General features: G+C 38.4%; 1 protein-coding gene across 6 annotated transcripts in view; it reads left to right on the forward strand.

Moving 5' to 3' along the window:
• Positions 1–1,488: 1,488 nt before the first annotated feature.
• The window catches only part of LOC311068298 (apolipoprotein B-100-like), a 44,120-nt gene continuing 23,348 nt past the window's right edge, over positions 1,489–22,260 (forward strand). The window contains exons 1-16 of one of the 6 annotated variants that reach the window (XM_084090650.1): positions 1,489–1,585; positions 3,676–3,705; positions 3,855–3,958; positions 4,041–4,186; positions 4,875–5,118; positions 10,069–10,221; positions 11,070–11,194; positions 11,851–11,936; positions 14,185–14,635; positions 15,015–15,126; positions 15,570–15,619; positions 16,715–16,926; positions 17,004–17,199; positions 17,322–17,501; positions 17,583–17,755; positions 18,780–18,945. In XM_084090650.1, the coding sequence (XP_083946776.1) occupies positions 5,116–5,118; positions 10,069–10,221; positions 11,070–11,194; positions 11,851–11,936; positions 14,185–14,635; positions 15,015–15,126; positions 15,570–15,619; positions 16,715–16,775 (1,041 nt within the window). In that variant the 5' untranslated portion in view covers positions 1,489–1,585; positions 3,676–3,705; positions 3,855–3,958; positions 4,041–4,186; positions 4,875–5,115 and the 3' untranslated portion in view covers positions 16,776–16,926; positions 17,004–17,199; positions 17,322–17,501; positions 17,583–17,755; positions 18,780–18,945. Of the gene's footprint in view, positions 1,586–3,675; positions 3,706–3,854; positions 3,959–4,040; positions 4,187–4,874; positions 5,119–10,068; positions 10,222–11,069; positions 11,195–11,850; positions 11,937–14,184; positions 14,636–15,014; positions 15,127–15,569; positions 15,650–16,714; positions 16,927–17,003; positions 17,200–17,321; positions 17,502–17,582; positions 17,756–18,779; positions 18,946–22,260 lie in introns of those variants that run through there. The other 5 variants (XM_084090654.1, XM_084090655.1, XM_084090651.1 and 2 more) reach the window with 5 other exon arrangements.

A 22,260-nucleotide genomic window follows, 5' to 3' on the forward strand; every position in this document is an offset into this window, starting at 1 on the left:
ATTTCAAGCACTGACTTTGCAAGCACTGATTTCACAGGACGTTTCAGAGTGGTATGTTTTTTTTCTCTTATACTTTTTATACATGATGTAATACACCATTTAGTCATGGTACTTGTTGGAAAACGATGGTAATACAAACAGTAATCGATCACAAAACTATGGTTTATTTTCCTAAGGGGCGATGAACAGTCTAACAAAATCAAGAGCTTACAAAAGCTACAGTGAAGACTACATCAATACTGTAATGTTAGTTAGCAGGCTAGCGGAGGCAAAGCTTTACAATATAGCTATCATAGCAAATACATTAAGCTTATAATTGGAACTGCTAATAGAAAACACAACTACAAATAATAATTGACGTTAATGTTCAGGAACAGTGTTAAAAATAAATTTTAACCTCTCTAAGTTTGTCAGCATTAGGACAAACTTTTTAGGGGGTGTAAAGTCAAAGACAACTCTTCCTCTTCTCTAAAGCAGCCCAACATGGCTTCGCCCCCTTTGTTGCTGTTCCCGGGGGCGGGGTTTATGTAAATTTGAGGGTTTGTGATGTCACCAACCTGGGAAGAAGCTCATTGTAGTCCCTACCAGTCGTTTGTTGTAGTCCTTAAAAACAATTTCTGTAAAAGAAAATATCTCCTTTTGCATTGAACTTTGAGCGTCGTAACTTTACAGATTTTGTTTATGCTCAAACAGCAACAATACACACTAACTAAAGTTAAAAAAGTGAAATCATAATCAACCACCCCTTTAATGACCTCATCTGTCGACATGATGCCGGTGAATCGCAGAGCTGGTGCAAACATATCCATCACTCTCTGCAGCGTAGACGGCATCGGGATGTTCGTTTACAGTATATCACTGCAACAGTATTTTCAACTTATTTTTACTTCTAAGAACAAAAATATGTGAGAAAATTGGGGTTTTGAATCATGTTCATTATATCATGTTCATTTACGTGTGTACGAGCAATAAGCTGCTACTGCAGTTCACTTAACGGCCACCGGTGTCACTTATAACAAGGGTTTCTGAATTCTAAATAGACTCTTTAATTTCTTTCCTGCAGCAGAATTTTCCTTGCATTAGTTCAGATCAGAATATGCACATCAGGAGTTTCTGTTTGTCACAAAGTCCTTGTTTATTTAAAACTAATGAACTAAACATGAACATATACAGTATATATAGATTCAGCAAGACTGAGAAGTTGCACACACTGTGTAACTCAATTTCTTTTTTCTTTTTTCTTTTTGTCCTCCGATTGTGTCAGTGCACTTATATCGATAATATACTGAAACAACAAACTGAGCAAATAAAAGGCAAGCCAAATGTTTAGTAAACTATGTCTGTTTGTGCTGTCGGTCACTTTGAGAAATCAATCTCAAACTTGGCTCGGTTTGAGCTTTATTCTGCCACAGCCTGAATGAACTTTGGAGTAAGGGCTGAAACGAACAAGCACTCATTGCTCACATGAGTTTGTTTTGCTATAAATGTTCTGAAAACTGAGGCTGTGAAGAGAAGAAATTTTCTGAAGTCATCATGGTCGACAATAAGCTCCGTCTTCTGCTGCTTTTGACCATCGCCATGTCCAGTAAGTATCTCTACTGCCGCTCATTCTGAGTAACACAAATCGAAATATCACAAAAAGTGATTTTCTTTCTCTGTATTTTTTTAGGTAATAAAATACATTTACTAAAGATGCAAAATGACATGTATATTAAAATTAAGCGAGATTTGTCCTTAAAACACATTAAATATTCCGTGTATCATTTTTGCTTTGTTTAAATAATTCAAATATCGGAGAATAATTTTTTCCAGTTTAAAAGGATACATTGTTGAGATACATATGAAATCCATATGGAAGCCCATTTCCGCCACATGAGATAAAGAATCATGCTTTAGTAAATCTTAATTATGACAAAAAGTTTGAGATGAAAAGTCTAAATTATGACCTACTTGTTTATAATTGTGAAACTAAAAAGTCAAATCATGCCATAAAAAGTCGACATACTAAGTCATAATAATAATTATACATAGTAATTATGACATAAAAAGTACAAAATGCAAACACTTGCAAGTCATAATTATGAGATAAGAGTCAAACTTATTACATAAAAAGTCATAATTCTGACATGCTAAGTCATAATTGTGGCTTTTTATATTAGTTTTGAGTCAAAAGTTAAGTAAAAAAATATATAATTATGAGATAAAAATGTGAAATTACAACATGATAAATCATAATTTTGAGATTGAAAAGTAAAAATCATGACATAAAAAGTTGAAATTGACATAAGTCATAATAATAATTATACAGAATAATTATGCAAGTCATAATTATAAGAGAAAAGTACATTTATCTCATAATTATGTAAATTATGACCCAAGTTGAAGTTAGGACATAAAAAGTCGAAATTGACATAAGTCATAATTTTGAATTTGACATAAGTCGTTATTATGAGATAAAAAATAAGAATAATTATGATGTGCTAAGCACTACAATCAGAACTTTTGAATTAATTATATTTTTTTCAGGCTGGTATTTCTTGTTTTTGAATGCCATTGCAATAAAGAACTTTACATTTACATTTAATCATTTAGCAGACGCTTTTAACCAAAGCAGCTTACAAATGAGGAGAATAATACAATCAATCAAGCAGCGATTGACCTCCAGTGCAAGTTTATGAGGAGAGTAGTGACGTGCGTCTCTTCGGCTCGATAAAGACACTCTTCTAGATTCTGGATCAGTTGCAGAGGTTTGACAGTGAAGCTGGAAGGAGAGAGCATTACAATAGTCCAGTCTGGAGAGAACAAGAGTTTGGACCAGGAGTTGTATAGCTCCGATATGAAGGTCCTCCTCATGTTGTATAAGGCAAATCTTCAGGACCGCGCAGTTCTAGCAATGTGGTCTGTAAAGTTCAACTGATCATCAATCACAACTACAAGGTTCCTGGCTGTCCTGAGAGGAGGTTGATGAACCTACAGCTGAATGGAGAAGTTGTTGAAGTGTTGGGTTGGCCGAGACTACTAGTAGTTCTGTCTTCACAAGGTTGAGTTGAAGGTGGTGGTCCTTCATCCAGCAAGAAATGTCCGTCAGATCCTCTGGTTGGGATGAGAGAAAGAGTTGTGTGTCGTCAGCATAGCAGTGATGGGAAAAACCATGTTTCTGAATGAAAGATCCCAGTGATGACATGTAGATGCAGAAGAGAAGCGGTCCCAGCACTGAGCCCTGAGGCACCTCACCCCTCCACGACACCCTGAAGGACTCCTGAGTACTCAGAGGTTCCTGAGATGCCCTTTATCTTGAGGATTGACAGGAGGATCTGGTGGTTAACCGCGTCAAAAGCAGCAGACAGATCCAGAAAGATGAGTACTAAGGATTTGGAAGCTACTCTTGCCAGTCTCAGAGCTTCAATAACCGAGATCAGGGCAGACTCAGTTGAGTGTCCGCTTTTGAAATTAGACTTGTTGTTGTCCAGCTCATTCAAATGTCTTAGCAATGAATGGAAAAGCGTATACCAGTCTGTAGTTTTCTAAAAGTGCTGTATTTAGACTACTAAAGGATTACACATACATTCAAGTTGGTGTTTTTGAACATTTTCATCCCTGACTACAGATGTAATTACAGTGCAAACGCTCGAGTTTTATTTCAGTCTAGTAATGTGCAGTTGTTTTGTATTGCAGAAGCTCAGGACGAAGAAGCGCCATGCTTGAGTATGTCTCAATTATTCTGCAGAATCTACTGTACATGCAAATCCTACAGTTGCAATGATCTTTCATTCAATATTAAATTTCAGCATGTATTCCTGCAGTTTCTCACTTGTGGATAATGTGTATTAAATGAGATGCTCTGCTTCGTCTAGTGGCCAAAAGATACTAGCCCTTCAACAAGTATGAATACTTCTATGAGACAGAGTCCTTGAATGCTTTGAATGGGGCTGTCAACGGTCCCAAGGCCAGCTGCAAGGTACAGTACGAGTTCATTTCACCACATCAAACTCTAAAGATACTACTGGTTTTTCAGCAACGCAGTGTGAATATCGTATTAGGTTGAGATTGCAGCTCCTGGTACATGCATCTACATTGTGCGCACCACCGACTGCACACTGAGTGAAGTGATTGACGTCGATGCAGATGGAAAGCCTGTGTTTGGAGCAGCTGCTGGTGCAGAGGACTTCAAAACCGCCATGGAGAGGTAAAGGACTGTTCACACTTGTTAGGTTTATGAGTTAGTTTTGGCATCTAGAGGCCCTCATTGTCTTTCATTTCAGTTTCTCACCATTTGATCATGTGCTATTGTTCTCACCTGTGCCTCATTTCCTGTGAGTGTATTAAGTTGCTCTGTTCCTCTGTTTAGTGTTTGTTATGTTGAGACCAACCTCTCCAGTCTTTTGGTGAATTCCTCTTGTGATTTTCTCTGGATTTATTTGCTCAGTTTGACTATCTGACTTTTTCATTTTGTTGTCCTTATTTTTTTCCCATGGAAGGTTTGGGATTTTTTTAATTTACCTTTTTGGGAAACATCATTTATCCTTTGATGTTTCTAGAATCTCTTTTGGATTTTTTTGTACCGACTCCTTGGGACAATTTGGAGTTTTTGTTTGGAATTACTTTATCATCTTTGTATTGACTCCTTGGAACATTTGGAGATTCTGTTTTTGAATTACATTAAGGAGACATTAAGTGTACTCCCTGACTGAGATCTCGTTTCTGCAACTGGGTCCTCTACTTTCTCCTTCATTCAGCCCTCACAGATTTGTTCTAACCTTGGATCTAACAAAACACTAACAATAACTAGGGTGCATCTCAATCAGCACCCTAGGTCGTATAATTCAGTCACTGGCATATGGTCATATTCAGCAGACTCGTCTCTCTTTGTTCAGACTCCCTTTGAAGTTCACTGTTGAGGGAGACGATGACATCAAGCTTTTCCCTGAGGAAGACGAGCTGATAAACATCCTCAACATCAAGAGGGGAATCATCTCTGCTCTTGCTGTCCCAGTGCTTGAGGAGGACAGGAACAAAGACATGATCCGTTGCAGGGCTGCACGATTTATCAAAATGAAATCGGGATTGTGATATGGCTTATTGCGTTTGTCAGATCGCACAGGCTGCAATTTAATTATGGTAAATAAATAAATATAGGTGTTAGTGGTTTCAGAGTGAAGTACGTCATCTACACCTGATATCATGGGTTACAAGCATGTGAATGAACCAAATGCTGAGTTTCAATCTGAAACCAGAATCGCATATTTTTATTTGCCGGCAACTTGTCAAAATAAAACCTTGGTGGGTGACTCTTTAAAAATTAAGAAATTAAGATGTAAATATTTGAATTGTAATTTTACAGTAAAATAAAATAAATTGTATTACTTGATTTTTAAAAAAAAATTTACATTAGTTTTATCATTAGTATTACATTTATTTCTTATTGAAACACTGGGAATGTGGTCTATGAAAACTCAACTCATTTTTATTTTTGAGCACTTTAAAAAATATATATATTTTTAACCCTAAAGAAACAGTGTAGAATTTACTTTGAAACACTTTTCACTCAGAAATTGCTAGTAAATTTAGAATTTCTTTGCTAGTAACAAAGAAACAGCAACACATTGAATTAAACGTGAAATTTTGAAGTAGAAAAACTGAAACAGTATTTTCTTGTAAAACGTACTCCAATAACCTTTTATTTAGAACTTTAAAATAATAATAATAACTAGAATGTACTAGTTTTGTACTAGAATAACTAGAATTTCCTGAAGAAAATGTGAGTGGGTGCTTGCAGTGGCAAAACTCGCCACTCGGATGCTAGGTTGTGGTTAGCTAGTTTTTAACAAGATGTTAACTAAATTAGCATGTTGTTAGCTTGTTAATGCTAGCATGTTGTTAGCATGTAGCTAGCATGTTGTTAGCATGATTAGCATGTAGCTAGCATGATGTTAATATGATTAGCATGTTGCTAACATCATGCTAGCATGTTTTTAGCAAAAGCTAGCATGATTAGCATGTAGCTAGCATGATGTTAATATGATTAGCATGTTGCTAACATCATGCCAGCATGTTTTTAGCAAAAGCTAGCATGATTAGCATGTAGCTAGCATGATTAGCGTGTTGTTAGCATGATGTTAGCATGTTTTTAGCAATATGCTAACATGAATAGCATGTTTGCTAACATGTTCATAGCAAGAAGCTAGCATAATTAGCATGTAGCTAGTATCATGCTAGCATTATTGGCATGTTGCTAGCATCATGCTAGCATGATTAGCATGTAACTAGCATCATGTTAGCATGAGTTTCATTTTAGCCACGTTGCTAGCATGGTTTACCATGATTTACCATAGTTTACAATGATTTACCACAATTTACCATAGTTTACCATGATTTACTATAGTATACCATGATTTACCATGTTCTAGTATGATTTACTATGATTCTAACATGATTTACCATGATTTACCATGATTTACCATAGTTTAGCATGATTTACCATAGTTTACCATGATCAAAAGAGCCAAGCCCCATCTCTATACGATGTTTTGATGCAGAGATATACGTTTTGCTAAATGGTTGCTAGGGTACTCTCTTTGGTTGCTATGGAGTTGCTTGGCAGCTGCCAATGATGAAACTGCAAAGGCTTCTTGTCACTATATATAAACCAACTCCCATGCCTCTGTGACATTCAGAATGGAAGATATCCCTCTTTGGATTCTGGTTGGTAGGGTACTCTGTTTGGTTGCTAGGGAGTGGCTTGGCAGCTGCCAATCATGAAACTCCAAAGGCTGCTTGTCAGTATGAATGATAGAAACCAACTCCCATGCCTCTGTGACATTCAGAATGGAAGACATCCCTCTTTGGATTTTGGTTGCTAGGGTACTCTGTTTGGTTGCTATGGAGTTGCTTGGCAGCTGCCAATGATGAAATTCCAAAGGCTTCTTGTCAGTATGAATGATATAATCCAACTCCCATGCCTCTGTGACATTCAGAATGGAAGATATCCCTCTTTGGATTTTGGTTGCTAGGGTACTCTATTTGGTTGCTAGGGAGTGGCTTGGCAGCTGCCAATCATGAAACTCCAAAGGCTGCTTGTCAGTATGAATTATATAAACCAACTCCCATGCCTGTGTGACATTCAGAATGGAAGATATCCCTCTTTGGATTTTGGTTGCTAGGGTAACCGATATCGATTTACCATCGATCTCTTTTCTGATATCTTCATGTTTTCTACTTGATGTAAATTGGTCTGATGAGCGAATTTTATCCTCCACAAGGGCGAGATATTTAGACTATGTTTGATATTGCGCTGCCAGAGAAAGTGAAACAAAAAATCACCCGCGCGTGTGAAAAGCGCTTTACAACTAAACTTGACGCGCCTTACCATGTCTAATAACAAGCACAAACTGTGTTAAAAAGAATTTGACATGCAAGTACAAATGTAGGCTCTCTGTCCTACAGCGTTTTTCTACTTTACCACAGTAAAGAATACGAATATAATAGGCCGAATTAAAAGCGAACCAATGAAGAAACGTTTATAATCCCCTTAGAAAATGGGTAAGATTTGGGAAAAGAAACAAGAGATTCCATGCAGGGATGAGTCACGATTTTTGGATATTCGATTAGTTTATTTAATTGTAGAATATCGAATAGGTTGTGCGATTATTCTCTAAAATAAAATCTCCATGTTCTGGTGCTGATGCGCTGACGCGTTCATGTAACCGGAGGGTGACGCTGCCAATAACCCACATAACAGCTGTCACAAAGAACCGGCAAAAGTAATGATTATGAATGTGTCAAATATATCAATGAGACATTTTTATGGAATAACTAATGGAGTAATATTGTTAAATTCGCTGATAATCGGGTGACCAGATCGCAAACCAGAATTTAATGCCAACAAAGCTATGGGTTCACGCACAACTCTCTCATTCGTCGTGACGTTAACATTTCGTCTCGTCTCGTTTTGGTCAACGAAAATGAAGAGACATTTTAGCATAGTTTTTATTTTGTAAACCACATTTAGTCTCGTTTTTATTCGTCAGCAATATTGCATTATACATGTATTTTAGTCATCGTCACATGACCAGCATTTACGTCTCGTCTCGTCTCGTTTTCGTCAGGTGATAAAGGTTCGTTGACGACAATATTTCGTCATCATTTTCGTTGACGAAAGCAACACTAGTTGCTAGCATGGTTTACCATGATTTACCATAGTTTACCATGATTTACCACGATTTACCATAGTTTACCATGATTTACTATAGTATACCATGATTTACCATGTTCTAGAATGATTTACTATGATTCTACCATGATTTACCATAGTTTACTATGATTTACCATGTTGTAGTATGATTTACCATAATTCTAGCATGATTTACCATAGTTTACCATGATTTAGTCAAAAAGCCAAGCCCCATCTCTATACGATGTTTTGATGCAGAGATATACGTTTTGCTAAACGGTTGCTAGGGTACTCTGTTTGGTTGCTATGGAGTTGCTTGGCAGCTGCCAATCATGAAACTGCAAAGGTTTCTATTCACTATGAATGATATAAACCAACTCCCATGCCTCTGTGACATTCAGAATGGAAGATATCCCTCTTTGGATTTTGGTTGCTAGCGTACTCTATTTGGTTGAGGGAGTGGCTTGGCAGCTGCCAATGATGAAACTACAAAGGCTTCTTGTCACTTTGAATGATATAAACCAACTCCCATGCCTCTGTGACATTCAGAATGGAAGATATCCCTCTTTGGATTTTGGTTGCTAAGGTGCTTGACAATGGTTGCTAGGGAGGGGCTAGGAAGTGTTGAGGTGATTCATGATTGGCTGTTTGCTGCCCCAAGTCAAATGAGACCACCCTCATGTTTCTATGACAATTCAGTCCGGAGATATCCCTTTGAGCTCTTTCAATAGAAGTCTATGGAACTTGTTGCTAAGGTGCTCTAAATGGTTGCTAGGGCGTGGCTTAATAGATTCACAATGATCCTGAGAAATTGATTGGTCATCTGAGTAAAATGAGCCCACCCCCTTGTCTCTATGACACTGTGATCCAGAGTTATGTTCAATACAAAATCCCTATGCAATTTACCATAGTAGGTGAAACGCATGCATTTCATGGGCCGTCCTACTCCATAGTAAGTCAATGGGAAATTTTGGGCAACTCCTGCCCCCCAGGGGTGCAACTTTTACCCCATTGTGAGGTATGTTCTTACAGAGCCTGCCAGCCTCTTCAAATGTGGCAAATCAAAAGTTTCTGTGAAATCATCGCTCTGAGCTATGACTTGTCAAAGTTTGTCGCAATGTTAAGTCTATGGGATTTTTCGGCTGCTTTTTCGCCCCTAGGGCGAACACCGTACCCCTGATCATTTATAAAAGTCATAGCACACCATTCTCGAATAATCCGCACGATTTGACGCCTCATTCATGGGTCTGTGTCAAAAGCTGCGGGAGGAGTAGCACGTCAAACATTCGGCGGAATAATAAAGAAGAAAATAATAATAAGTATGAGCAATAACAATAGTGTTGCTTCGCCTTTGGCAAGCACCCACTAATAATAATTCATTACGTTTATATAGCGTTTTTCTTGGCACTCAAAGCGCTTTTACATAGAAGGGGGAATCTCCTCATACACCACCAATGGTGCAGCTCCACCTGGATGATGCGACAGCAGCCATATTGCGCCAGAACGCCCAACACACACCAGCTTATTGGTGGAGAGGAGACAGGGTGATGAAGCCAGTTAGTATATATATATGGGGATGATTAGGAGGCCATGATGGACAGAGGCCACTGGGCAAATTTGGCCAGGATGCCGGGGTTACACCCCTACTCTTTTGAAAGACATCCTGGGATTTTTTGTGACCAAAGAGAGACACTCAGAGTCACAAATAAATTCCTAAATCATTCAGCATTCAGCAAATTCCTGCATTTTTAAATCGCAATATATATCACAGAAAACCAAAATACCGCAATGTCAGTTTTCGGGATTGTGTAGCCCTGGTCCTTTGATAAACTTAATTCTTGAATGGGAAGACGCTCATGTCAAATCCACTTCTAACATTCAGACCGTTTCTATTCCAGCCCACCATCTACGGTCTGTGTAAGACTGACTATGTCGTGAACACCAGAGAGGACATCGCCACCGAAGTCACCCTTAGAAGAGACTTGTCCGATTGTGACAAGTTCAGGCCAGTCGAAGACCACACCAGTCCCCTCGCCCTCATCACCGGCATGGTGAGTTCAGAGACCTAGAACTAAAGTGCTCCATTATGCTATTTTAAAGGTTGCTAATTTTGTTTTTGAGTTTTACTTTCATCCAATGCTTTGATTGGTCAGATGGCCCAGTCTGCTGTGATTGGTCGGAAACCATTAGCATATCTGAATTTCAGCTCTTTCTCAGCACTTGATACACAGTGATACAAACAGTAACAGTAACGAAGGCCAGCTGCAATAATAACCCTGTCCACACCTTTTCAGCGCAATTTTTTTTCTGTTTAACTTTTTTTAAAAAAAACGTTTAACGTTTTTTAACGCCAAAAGAGGGTTTGTGCTGGTGCAAGCTGTTAGTAAATCTGGCCTAATAACTCCATTTATCTGCACTTTGATCTTTGCAGACCTTTTACATTCACAAACAACTCTATTACACACTACATATGGATAATATTTTCAAAACATTTACTCACATGCAATAGCTAGTGGGCATATATACTTTTTCCTATGCAATGATGTTAGCCAATCAGTGGTTCTTTACTGACAAGCCTAAAACTAACTTTTTGCCACACATGCATTGTCTTTCTTGACTGTTTACGTTCACTTAAGACATAACTAATTAACTGATAATGGCTTCCGATGTTTACACTTCCCTCACAGCGCATGAGTAACGAAAGGAGTTCCCTTTTGCTTCTTCTTGTTTAATTTGGCAAGGCTTAAACTTTTGTGACAATTAGTTATAGAGGGAACCTCAAGGAACATATTAAAATAATAATCATTAAAATAATAAAAATCCATATCATGACCCCTTTAAAACCCAGTGGAGACGAGTAGGTTGAGATATACAATGTTTGTCCTTCTCTCTTCCCAAGAAACATCCTCTTGCTCAGCTGATCAGAAGCAACCAGACCTGCATCTACAAGTTTAATAATGAGCAGCACCACATGACCTCTGGAACTTGTTCCGAAAAACATGTTCTTGCGCTCTTTTCACATAAGTAAGTGAAATAATAAATTCCTGTAGCTCATGTAAATGTAGTGCATAGCTCTATCAATGCCAATGTCATAACATGAATTTCAGCACGTTACTTCTGTTTTTTTACATTAAAATAGTGTGAGGTAAGATCTAAGTACCTAAACAATATTCAACACTGTTTTATGATAGAAATGTTAATAACAGTAAAATCCAGTGGTGCAAACTACTTGAATTCTGCTGTTTTTAATTGGAAATATAGCCTGAATCATTTAATAATTCATAACTTAATGTCATGAGACAAGAAATATTTTGCTGTTTTGGTTTTTGTCCGTGGGGAATTGATTGGATGGTTGTGGTTTGCTTTTGGCTGATCTCATGTGAGTGACAGGTTGCCCCGCCCTGGTCATCAGAGAAGAGAAGAGAAGTCGCCACAAGAGGGAGAGGAAGTTCTGATTCAAGATTACGAGGAACATGAATTTAACAAAATAATGATGTGCACAGATAAATAATTTATAATAAATACTGTGATATTCCATGAAAAATAAGAATTGTCCATTTTGACTTTTATGGTAACTTTAAATGCTTTGGATAAAAGCTTCTGCTAAATGCATAAATGTACATTAAGTATCTTGGATGCTCATACACTGATGTTTGTCTCTATGACTTTGACTCAACCAGGGGAGAATATGGAGTGGTCAATACTGGCAAACAGGCCTTGACCCTTCTGGGATTTGCTGAGTACAGTGACAGAGCCTTTGACCACAGTAAGAGAACATCTCTTTGGTATGAATTGTGGTTTGTGAATTGTGAGTATACAGAGTCTGTCCTATCCTACATCACATTCTGTACTGAAAATGTCACCGTCACTAAACGGATCAGGGTTTTCCCAAATGAGAAACCATGGATGACAAGTGAAGTGCGGCTCCTTATCAGGGATCGCAACACAGCATTCAGGTCAGGGGATAGGGCACAGTACAGCTCAGCCAGAGCTAACCTAAGGAAGGGCATCAGGGCTGCTAAGGTAGCATACAAAAGGAAAATTGAGGGATACATCATGGATAACAACCCACGTCAAGTGTGGCAGGGATTACAACACAAGGGCCACAACATTACATCTACCAAACCTGATGCAAAAATGGCAGAGGAATTAAACAGTTTCTTTGCCCGGTTTGAGGTGAATGGTCATTCAGCTCCTCCCCCAGCCTTCACTAGCACCTCGCTATCCCTCCAGGAACATCAGGTGAGGAGAGCACTAAGGGAAGTGAACCCAAGGAAGGCGGCTGGACCCGATGGAGTACCAGGGAAAGTACTCAGGGCCTGTGCAGACCAACTAACGGGGATTTTAACCAAGATCTTCAACATCTCTCTGACCCGAGCCATCGTTCCATCTTGCTGGAAATCCACCACCATCATCCCAGTTCCAAAAACATCAGCACGGAAAAGCCTGAATGACTTTAGGCCCATCGCACTAACATCACTGGTAATGAAGTGTTTGGAAAGGCTGGTTGCCCAGCACATCAAGGCCTGTCTCCCACCATCATTCGACCCTCACCAGTTTGCCTATAGGCCAAACCGCTCTACTGAGGATGCCATAGCCATCACCCTCCACGCTACGCTGAGCCACCTCGAACACTCAGGCAGCTATGCAAGATTACTCTTCATAGATTTTAGCTCAGCCTTCAACACTATAATCCCGGACATTCTGATTAAAAAACTTTTGGGCTTACACCTCCCCCCCTCCACCTGTGCTTGGATAAAAGACTTTCTCTCCAACAGACTACACCAAGTGAGACTTGGTCACCATCTCTCCTCCCCCCTTACACTTAGCACTGGCTCCCCCCAAGGCTGTGTGCTGAGCCCACTCTTGTACACACTCTATACTTCTGACTGCTCCCCCTCCCACCCTTCCAACCTCATCATAAAATTTGCAGATGACACCACGGTGGTCGGTCTCATTTCAGGTGGTGATGAGACAGAGTACAGAGACGAGGTCCAGCACCTGTCTACCTGGTGCTCATCAAACAACCTATTGCTGAACACAATAAAAACCAAAGAAATCATCATAGACTTCAGACGAAACAGTACAGCCCACGCCCCACTCCTCCTGAACGGTGAATGCGTGGAAAGGGTCTCATCTTTTAAATTATTGGGAGTAAACATTTCTGAAGATCTCTCTTGGTCCACAAACACTAAAGCAATCACAAAAAAGGCCCAGCAGCGACTACATTTCCTGAGGATTCTCAGGAAAAACCATCTTGAACAGAAGCTGCTGGTGTCCTTTTACCGGTCAATCATTGAAAGTGTACTTACTTTTTGCATTACAGCATGGTATGCGGGATGTTCTGTGGCAGACAGGAGGGCTCTGCAGAGGGTCATAGGCTCAGCCCAAAAGACCATAGGTTGTCCTCTTCCTTCCCTGGAAGAGCTTGCCAACTCACGCTGCCTCAACCGGACCAGATCCATTGTTAAAGACATTACACACCCCGCTCACCTCCTGTTCAACCTGCTTCCCTCTGGCAGACGCTATAGGTCAATGAAAGCTCGCACTGCTAGATTAACAAATAGTTTTTTCCCCTGGGCAATACGTTCACTGAACATACAATTAACCCTGTGAAACATTATATTACCTCTAGGGATGATCTCATTGGCAAATAATCTATTTGTATTTTTATTTTGCTAAAACTTGCTGCTATGCTGAAACTTGCTGCTATGCTGAAAATTGCTGCTATTTTACACATGTGTGTGGGAGGGTGTGTGTGAGTGTGGGGGGTGAGAAAAAGTGAGAGTGCAATGTATGAAAGGGACGGGGGATGTTTGTTTGTTTAATATATATATATATTAATTAGCGCATTTTATTTTATTTATTTTATTAATTATTTATCTTTTAAAACTGATCTAGAGTAGCACTTGTAATTTCGTTGTGTCAATACACTGTATTTATGCAATGACAAATAAAGCTTGAATTGAATTGAATTGAATGTTCATAATTTGTTATTATTATTATTCCTCCAGATATGGTCAACATGAAACCCCTCCATCCAGACAGCAGTGTTGACATGAGCCCCATCCAGGATAAAGAAGCTGCTCTTGTTGTTCTGAGGGAAATTGCTGGGCTTTCTAAGACCAACGATGGACATAAGAGAGCCCACTTGGCCCACAAGCTCGTAGCTGTGATCCGTAAGATGGAAGCTGAAACCTTGACGGCTGTTGTTCCCGAGGCATTGGAAATCTCTCAGTCTTTGACGTACCAGGCTTTGCTACATTGCGGTACACCAGAATGCAGCAGTGCTGTCATGCAGATATTCAGGACCTTTGACAAGTTCTCGGGTGAGATTGACGCTGCTGTATATGCCATGGGAATGATCCCCCGGTCCTCCCGCGTCCTTGTGAAGGAAATGTTGGCGATGGCAAAGTTCAAGCCAAGCAAACCCATCTACTACGCTCTCAGCAATGCTGTGAGAAGGTGAGGGACTGCTGTAGTTATGTATTACATTTAAAACTTTAGATTAAGTTAAAAATAAATCGTCAACTAACATATGAGTTGAATTTTACCAATTGGTAGTGTTTCTGTAGTTCAAATAGTTAAGGATTGACCAAGATCTTGGCTTCCAAGGGAATGCATGCACAATGTTATTATTCCAAAATTTTGATTTTTAATGTTTACCTTGAATGCGGTGGATAAAAGTGTTTGCCAAATGTATAAATATAGTACTTTTTAATTTGCAACCATGTGAAAAGACACTTTCAAACAAATTACAGTTTTTTCTCACTGACTGTTGTCCATGTTTCACGCAAGTGAACTTTTCATCAAAACAACATCTTTATTCTTTGTGTGACCCAAGGCTCTTTGAGACGGATGGAGTCACCAGTGAGATCCAGGCAGTGGCTGATTACGCCCTTGAACAGATCGGTGATTGCACAGGTGACCAGGAACACGTCTTTCTTTCTTTGAAGGTATGTTCACACAAATTCCTACATGCTAATAAATTCAACTTAAGACTCTACAACTAAAGCCCTATTCGGATGGTAATTGTTTCTCAGGGTGACACAACATTTACAGGAGTTAGACTGTGATTTTATTGCCATCTGATTTCAGAATGTCTGTGTTTTTCTCCCACTATCTGCATAAAAATTCCTGTCTGTTTTTTGATGTTTTGGTAATTTTATTGCCATCCTAATCCATAAGAAGTGATCAATCAAAAAGTCGTTCTTTTAATTATTTTCGACCAATGCCAAGCACTGTACAGTAACTGTTGTGCTTCAGAGTAATGTGTGCATGCATTTTAAGGAAAAACTTTGTAAATTATTTTTGATAGACCAAATCGTACTCATACTGTACAATGAATTTGACACGCCAAAATGAACAATAGGCTATAACTCTCCACTCTCCCCTGCAGTCCAACAGGCCGCGGTCCAGGTCTACAGACAGATTCCTGTACCTGAAGAGGTGAGCTGTTAAATAAACCCACAGCTCTTGGTGAGTTTGAAGTCAGTCTAAAATAGGGCTGCACAATATTGGAAAATACTGACATTGCGATATTTTGGGATATATATTGCGATATATATTGAAAAAAAAGCAGGAAGTTTCTCCCAATGACTCTAATAGTTATATTTGTAGAGAATGAATCATTCTAGAATGATTGGGGTTATTTAGTTGGGAAGTTCTTCTGCATAGAAAATATTTTAAAAAAGATTTTGATGGGTTGCTGGCAAATAAATAAATGCGCTATGTTCATTTACACGCGTGCAGCTCACAGAGTCTCAGAACATCTTGATTAATGGTAATTAGCTCTGTTTCCATCCAAAGTTGCGAATGCGGTCAATGTGTGTTAGAAAACAAAATTGTCACTTCCTGGGAAATTGTAGCAAAATATCTGTAATAAAAAGGCTGCAATTGGGTAAGAAACTATGACTCTTTTTTCCTAGATTATTAATGACTTGATGATATCATGTTATCTTGCGTTAGGATTCCTTTTGTTTGTGAATGCAATCATGTGAGAAGCTTCTAGGGAATTAAACCAAATCATTCTTATGACAGACTTTGGCTCAGGCACTTCAGGTCAAACCAACCTCTGAGATTCTGTGATGCGATTGGTCCATTGGTTAGTACAGTTATCCAATCACATCCCCTGGAGACAAAGTTACCTGAATTTTTTTATTGCGCATAAAGGGATTTATTAGGTAAATGTGTTTCCATCGTAGTTTATGCGCATGTCTTCTTAATCGGAAAAAAAATTAGCCACCTCAATAAGTGCATACGTTTTTTTAATGCTAATTTTTAGAATCTGCATCTTGGCGTTTCCATCCAGTAATATCCCAAACATAGATGGGTAGAAACAGCTAATGAGACTCTGAAACACTGTGTCATATTGTAAACGTGTGTAAATGACGCACATCATTCTGAAACTGGTTGAACATGTGTTTACTTATTAAAATCACAGCATGCGCGATTGACTATCGCACTAAAGCCATATCGCGTTATTGATTTTATTTTGATACATGTCACAGCCCTAGTCTAAAGGTCATTTCATGGCTCTAACAGGGCCGAGAGGTGCTCATGCATGCTATTCTGGACAGAGCCGCATCCGTACAGAAGCGTGTAGCTGCGTATCTCATCTTGATGAAGAACCCCACGCCTGCTGAACTCGCTCAACTGACAGCGGCTCTCCTTGTTGAGGAAAATCCTCAGTTCAAGAGCTTTATCATCTCTCATATCAGCAACATCTTGAGCTCTACAGCACCAGAGACCCTGGAGTAAGTAATACATTTAATGGGAAGAACCTAATCTAATTTTCAGAAGAAAAGGTAATCTTGTTTTGTTTACTCCCTAGCTTGAGACAGAAGATTCGAGAGGCCTTTCAAGGCAATGAGATTGAAATGCTAATGGAACCAAACGAACTCTCTCGGTACTACAGACTTGGATCTTTAGAGGGAAACATGATCTTTGAATCTCCTAATGAACTTCCAAGGGAGGTCATGCTGGAGATGACCTTGAATGCTTTTGGATTTGATATGGACTTGATTGAGGTACAGAGGTCAATAAAATTCCAACATTTACTTCATTATGGCCCTATGAAATCTGTTTGATTTTTGCCAAATTCTGTTTGCCATAATCAAGCAGCCCTAATCTCTTTGATTCTTGCTTTCAGATTGGCATAGAGGGAAAGGGCTTTGAGCCCATTGTGGAGGCTCTCTTTGGTGACGATGGATTCTTCCCAGATACTATCATGAAGACCACCTTATATGCCACCGACAAGATGCCCACCGAACTCAATGAGGTCTTAGACAACATGTTGCCGTTCATGGGAAACGATAGGAAGAAGAGACAGGTATTAAATGTAGTGAAAGTTGCAAATAAATGTATTTCTTTACAGCTGTATTCCAATCTCAATCTCTTCTGTGTCCTGCAGGCTTCTCAAAACATAGTCAATGAAATAGTGTCAACAAGCTTATCGAGGACTTAAAGGCCCAGGATGCTCCTGAAGCAATGGTGTACCTCAAGCTTCTGGGTGCTGAACTTGGGTATCTTGATACAAAAGATGGCAAGATGATTCACAATCTCCTTAAGATGATCCCCACTGACGTGAGTACAGCTTTACCAACCACAGCTGTCATTACATGGATTCTGTCATCAGAATTAGTAATGCAAACAAGGCAGTTGTTATATCAACTTTTTAATAACACAATTATGTTTCTACTCTAATTTGTTGTTGAAATATAAGTAAACTGTGGCTGTACTAAAACTTTTTTCATGACAGATTTATTCAAAAATACGTTAAATAATGAAGACAACAGGATAAGTAAAAATATAATGAATATGTAATATAGTGCATATATTTATCAAAATGCATTTTTCTAGCTGACTATCAAGTTTATGGTCATTGAATGGCTTTTCAGAGGTAAATGTAACTACGTGACATTGTTCTCAAACTGTTTTATTGATGTCTTTCCGTGGTTGAAACACTGATTGATTACATGAGACATGATTGATTTCAGTAAGTTTTTCTGTATCTTTGAACATTCTTTCTGATGGTCATTGATGTTTATTTGGTAGTAACTAGTAGTAAAGAGGAAGAGATGCTCAGTTCAGCGATCTGTCACAACACAAATCCACATTTATTGATTATTGGATGGGAGGTGCTACAAGAAAATATGTAGTAAAGTCAATTATTTTATCCTTTAAAACTCATCTTTGATAATCAAAATGACATATTTAAAAAAATTAATTTCTGTGAAAATAATTTCTTCATGCCTTAAAAATAGCTTCAATGTAACTCAACACCCTTGCGTCATTTAGTATGGAATAATGAATATGCAAATTAGTCCCCGCCTCCACACACTCACATAAAAAATCTGACAATCCTGATCAGTATCGATTAAAAATGAGAAATCGACATTGTTAATCCAGCACTAGCATCCACACAGCTGACATGTTTACCCATTGTAGTTTATCCACGTTGTGGAACAAAATAGATGCTGAACACGCCATTAGAGAGACGCTAATTAAACGTCACTGTTTGGGTCAATGATTTCTATCCCCCAAAACAACAATTTTCAGTCACCGAAATTTCTTTGCATTACTAATCAGCATTATATTTTTGAAATAGTTCCTCAAAAGAGTCCTCAAGTGTCGACAATGAGCTTTTCCTTCACTACATCTTCATGGATAATGAGTTTTATCTGCCCACCGGAGCTGGCTTTCCACTGAGAGTGGCTCTGTCTGGTACCTTTACTCCTGGAGTCAAAGGAGGATTGAGTTTTAATCCAGTCAGGGTGAGTCCAACACACTTCAGTCGTGCGCGTGTTATTGTCAACAACAAATTATCTTGCATTTCTACTATTGTGCTCTAAAATGTGTTCATGTAAGCTGTTGTCTATGTAAATATATTGTACAATGTAATTTATTCCTGTGATCAAAGCTGAATTGTCAGCATTATTACTGCAGTCTTTAGTGTCACATAATCCTTCAGAAATCATTCTAATATGATGATTTGATGCTCAAGCAACATTTCTGATTTCAATGCTGAAAACAGTCATATTTTTGTGGAAACGTGATATTATATTTATTTTTATATTTTTATTTTTCAGGATTCTTTGATGAATAGAAAGTTCAAAAGAACAGCATTTATTTTAAATAGAATCTTTTGTAACATTATAAATGTTTTTTAATGTCACTTTTGAGCAGTTTGATGCCTCTTTGTATAAAAGTATAATTCTTTCTTTTTTTTTAATCTTACTTGACCAAAATTTTTAAATGGTAGTGTTTCACGGTTTCCACAAAAATATGACTGAACACTGATGATAATCAGAAATATTACTTGAGAATCAAATGTTATATGTAATGAGTTCCTTCTCAGAAAGACACCATGTCTGGAACTGAAGCAACTTTTGCACCACTTCTGGCCACAGTACCTCTTGCAGCCTTGGCATGTGCCACAATTTCCCAAATTATTTATAAAATATTAATATGTTTAATTCCATTCTCACACAATGCCTAATTATAACATCATAAATGGGACAAAGGCCAAAACCAAGAGAAAGCCAATGACCATCAAAATTCATTCCTCCATTTCATCCCAAAGGTGAAAGCGAATCTGAGAGTTTATCGGACATTTCCATTTCTTAAGTATTTCCGTAAAGGAAAGGGTTTTCCTGTCTCTTAACACATAGTCCTGGATAGAAACAAGGCTTGAAGAGACTATTTCCGCTGGTATGTCATATCCTTTAAAGCAAGAAATATTTCTTGCCTTCCATATCCCTTCTTTGATGACATTAATAACTGTCCACCATCTAATCCATTCATCAGAGTTCACACTATTCAGCTCACCATACAAAAGGTCCAATTCAGTTGGAGCTCTATACAACTCAGCCATCCATTCTTGTACCAGGGACCAGACCTCCCTAGCATATTTACAGGACCAAAATGAGTGACTGATAGTCTCGTCTTCTCCACATTTAAACTTAGGGCATTGTGAACTCTTTGTACATTTCCTTTTTTCCAGAAACACCCGAGTAGGTAAGCATTGATGTACCACTTGCCAAGCAATATCTTTGTGAGAATTGAACAAAAACCCATTGTTTACATTCTTCCAAACTGTAATACAATCAGATTCAGTTAGTTTTCCCACTGGGGTGATCCTCTCTAATCCTGGGCATAACATACCTTGAATGATTACACGGTTTATTTCCTCATAAGGGATATGAGAGACCTTCACTTTCCTTAAAAGGGATAGCACTCTATCATACATTTTGGGCCTATATTCAGCATGAGGAGTATTTTATGGAAGTCTTATTCCCCAGGCATTAGCTACCTGTTGACCTACCCAAAGCTTGGCAAAACAATGCCATAAAATTCCCGGATTCTCAGACAAACAGGTTTTTAGAATGGGCATCAAAAACATAGACTCCAGTTTAGTTCCCAATTCTGGCACTGCTAGCCCTCCTTTATCTAATGGCTTATACAGTATCTCTCGTCTCATTTTTTCGTGTTGTGAGCTCCAAAAAAACCTAAACAGGACCTTCCTGATAGATCTTATAAAATGTATCAGTATAAATGTATAAAAAAAATGTATAAAAACCCTGATAGCTGAAGAGCCAGATTAGAAAGAATGGTATCTGGTTAGCATGCTAACCAATTAGCAAGGTCAACTTTGAAGACAAATATCTCAGGAACGGTGGTGAATATCAAAACTCCGTTCTGGTCTGTGCACCTTGGTCCAAAGATCATCTGAGCCAATTTTTTACAAAATTGAGAAAAAATTGTCAACAGTTTTTCATTTGCTTCATTATGACGGACAGTCACATTGTTGGAAAATGACAAATGAGATATCATCGGTGTATAATAAAAGTTATAAGTGTTTTTGCAAAAAAAGTATATCTCTGGAACACAAGGTGGCACTGTGTTCAAACTTCTCGGGTACCTTCAGGACATACCCTTGATGATCCCTACCAAATTTATTGAAGATATGTAAAATTGTAAAGGATATTGCAATTTATGTCAAAATTCAAAATGGTGGACACATGGTTTATCCAATCCTGTCACGTCACAAGGAATCAATAGAAACCAAAGATTATGATTTTCTGACAAACTGTTCAAAAGTTATGAGCAAAAATAGCCATTTTTCAGATCTCATGACCTGTAGGTGGCACTGTTCCCAAATTTGGAATGGTCCCTCAGAACCAATTTTTGTTTCAATTGATCAAAGTTTAGCCAAGATAAAGCCTCTGAACCAATTTTGAGTCAACCTCGTTAAGTTTCTGACATAATTTTTTAACAAAGTTATCGGCAGAGTCTTAATGTAAGATTTTGAATGTGATCTGCATAATTCGAGAAATCAGGTGTACTTCATTTACACCTGATTCTAGAACAAAAGGTTCAATAGTTATAACAATTTCATAACAGAATTTTGAACTGGTGGTGGCGCTATAGAGTTGGTCCTAGAGACTCCAAAATTGGTCCAATTACTATTCTTTACCATCCCTACAAGTGTGCCAAATTGGCCCCTAATTAAAGTTTACTATATATTCACATAGAAAACAGCTGTTTTACATTGTAATAATATTTTACAATTTTTTTTAAATTTTTTTTTATCAAATAAATGCTAAAACAATCTTAATCCAAACTTTTTACTGGTAGTATACTAACATGGATTAATGACTACACCACAGAGTGAATTTGCTTTGACCCTGTCTGCTGGCATTGAGTTTGTGACTGAGATTGGGACTCACTTCCCCGACTATGTTCACTGTGGTCTGGAGATGCACACGAACATCTATCATGAGAGCGGTGTTAGAGCGAAGCCCTCTGTGACCGACAGCCAGCTCAAGCTCTCCATTCCAGCTCCTCATGGGCCAACTGAGCTCATTAGCATCACATAAGTGAAACTGGATTATCAATGCATAAAGGATTTAAAAGCCCTTCACATAAAAGGGAGTAGGGCTCGCAATAATGGTTTAACTGATAATCATGATTATTCTCATTTGAAATTTTTACAGTTCATCAGAATTATTGCACTTTCATTTGACCAAGAGCAAGTCAACTCATATGCAGGATTTATTTGCCAGATAAGTTGATTAGGACTCTGTAAA

This window comes from Abramis brama, assembly GCF_963993115.1.
Source record: "Abramis brama genome assembly, chromosome: 18".
Classification (NCBI taxonomy): Eukaryota; Metazoa; Chordata; class Actinopteri; order Cypriniformes; family Leuciscidae; genus Abramis; species Abramis brama.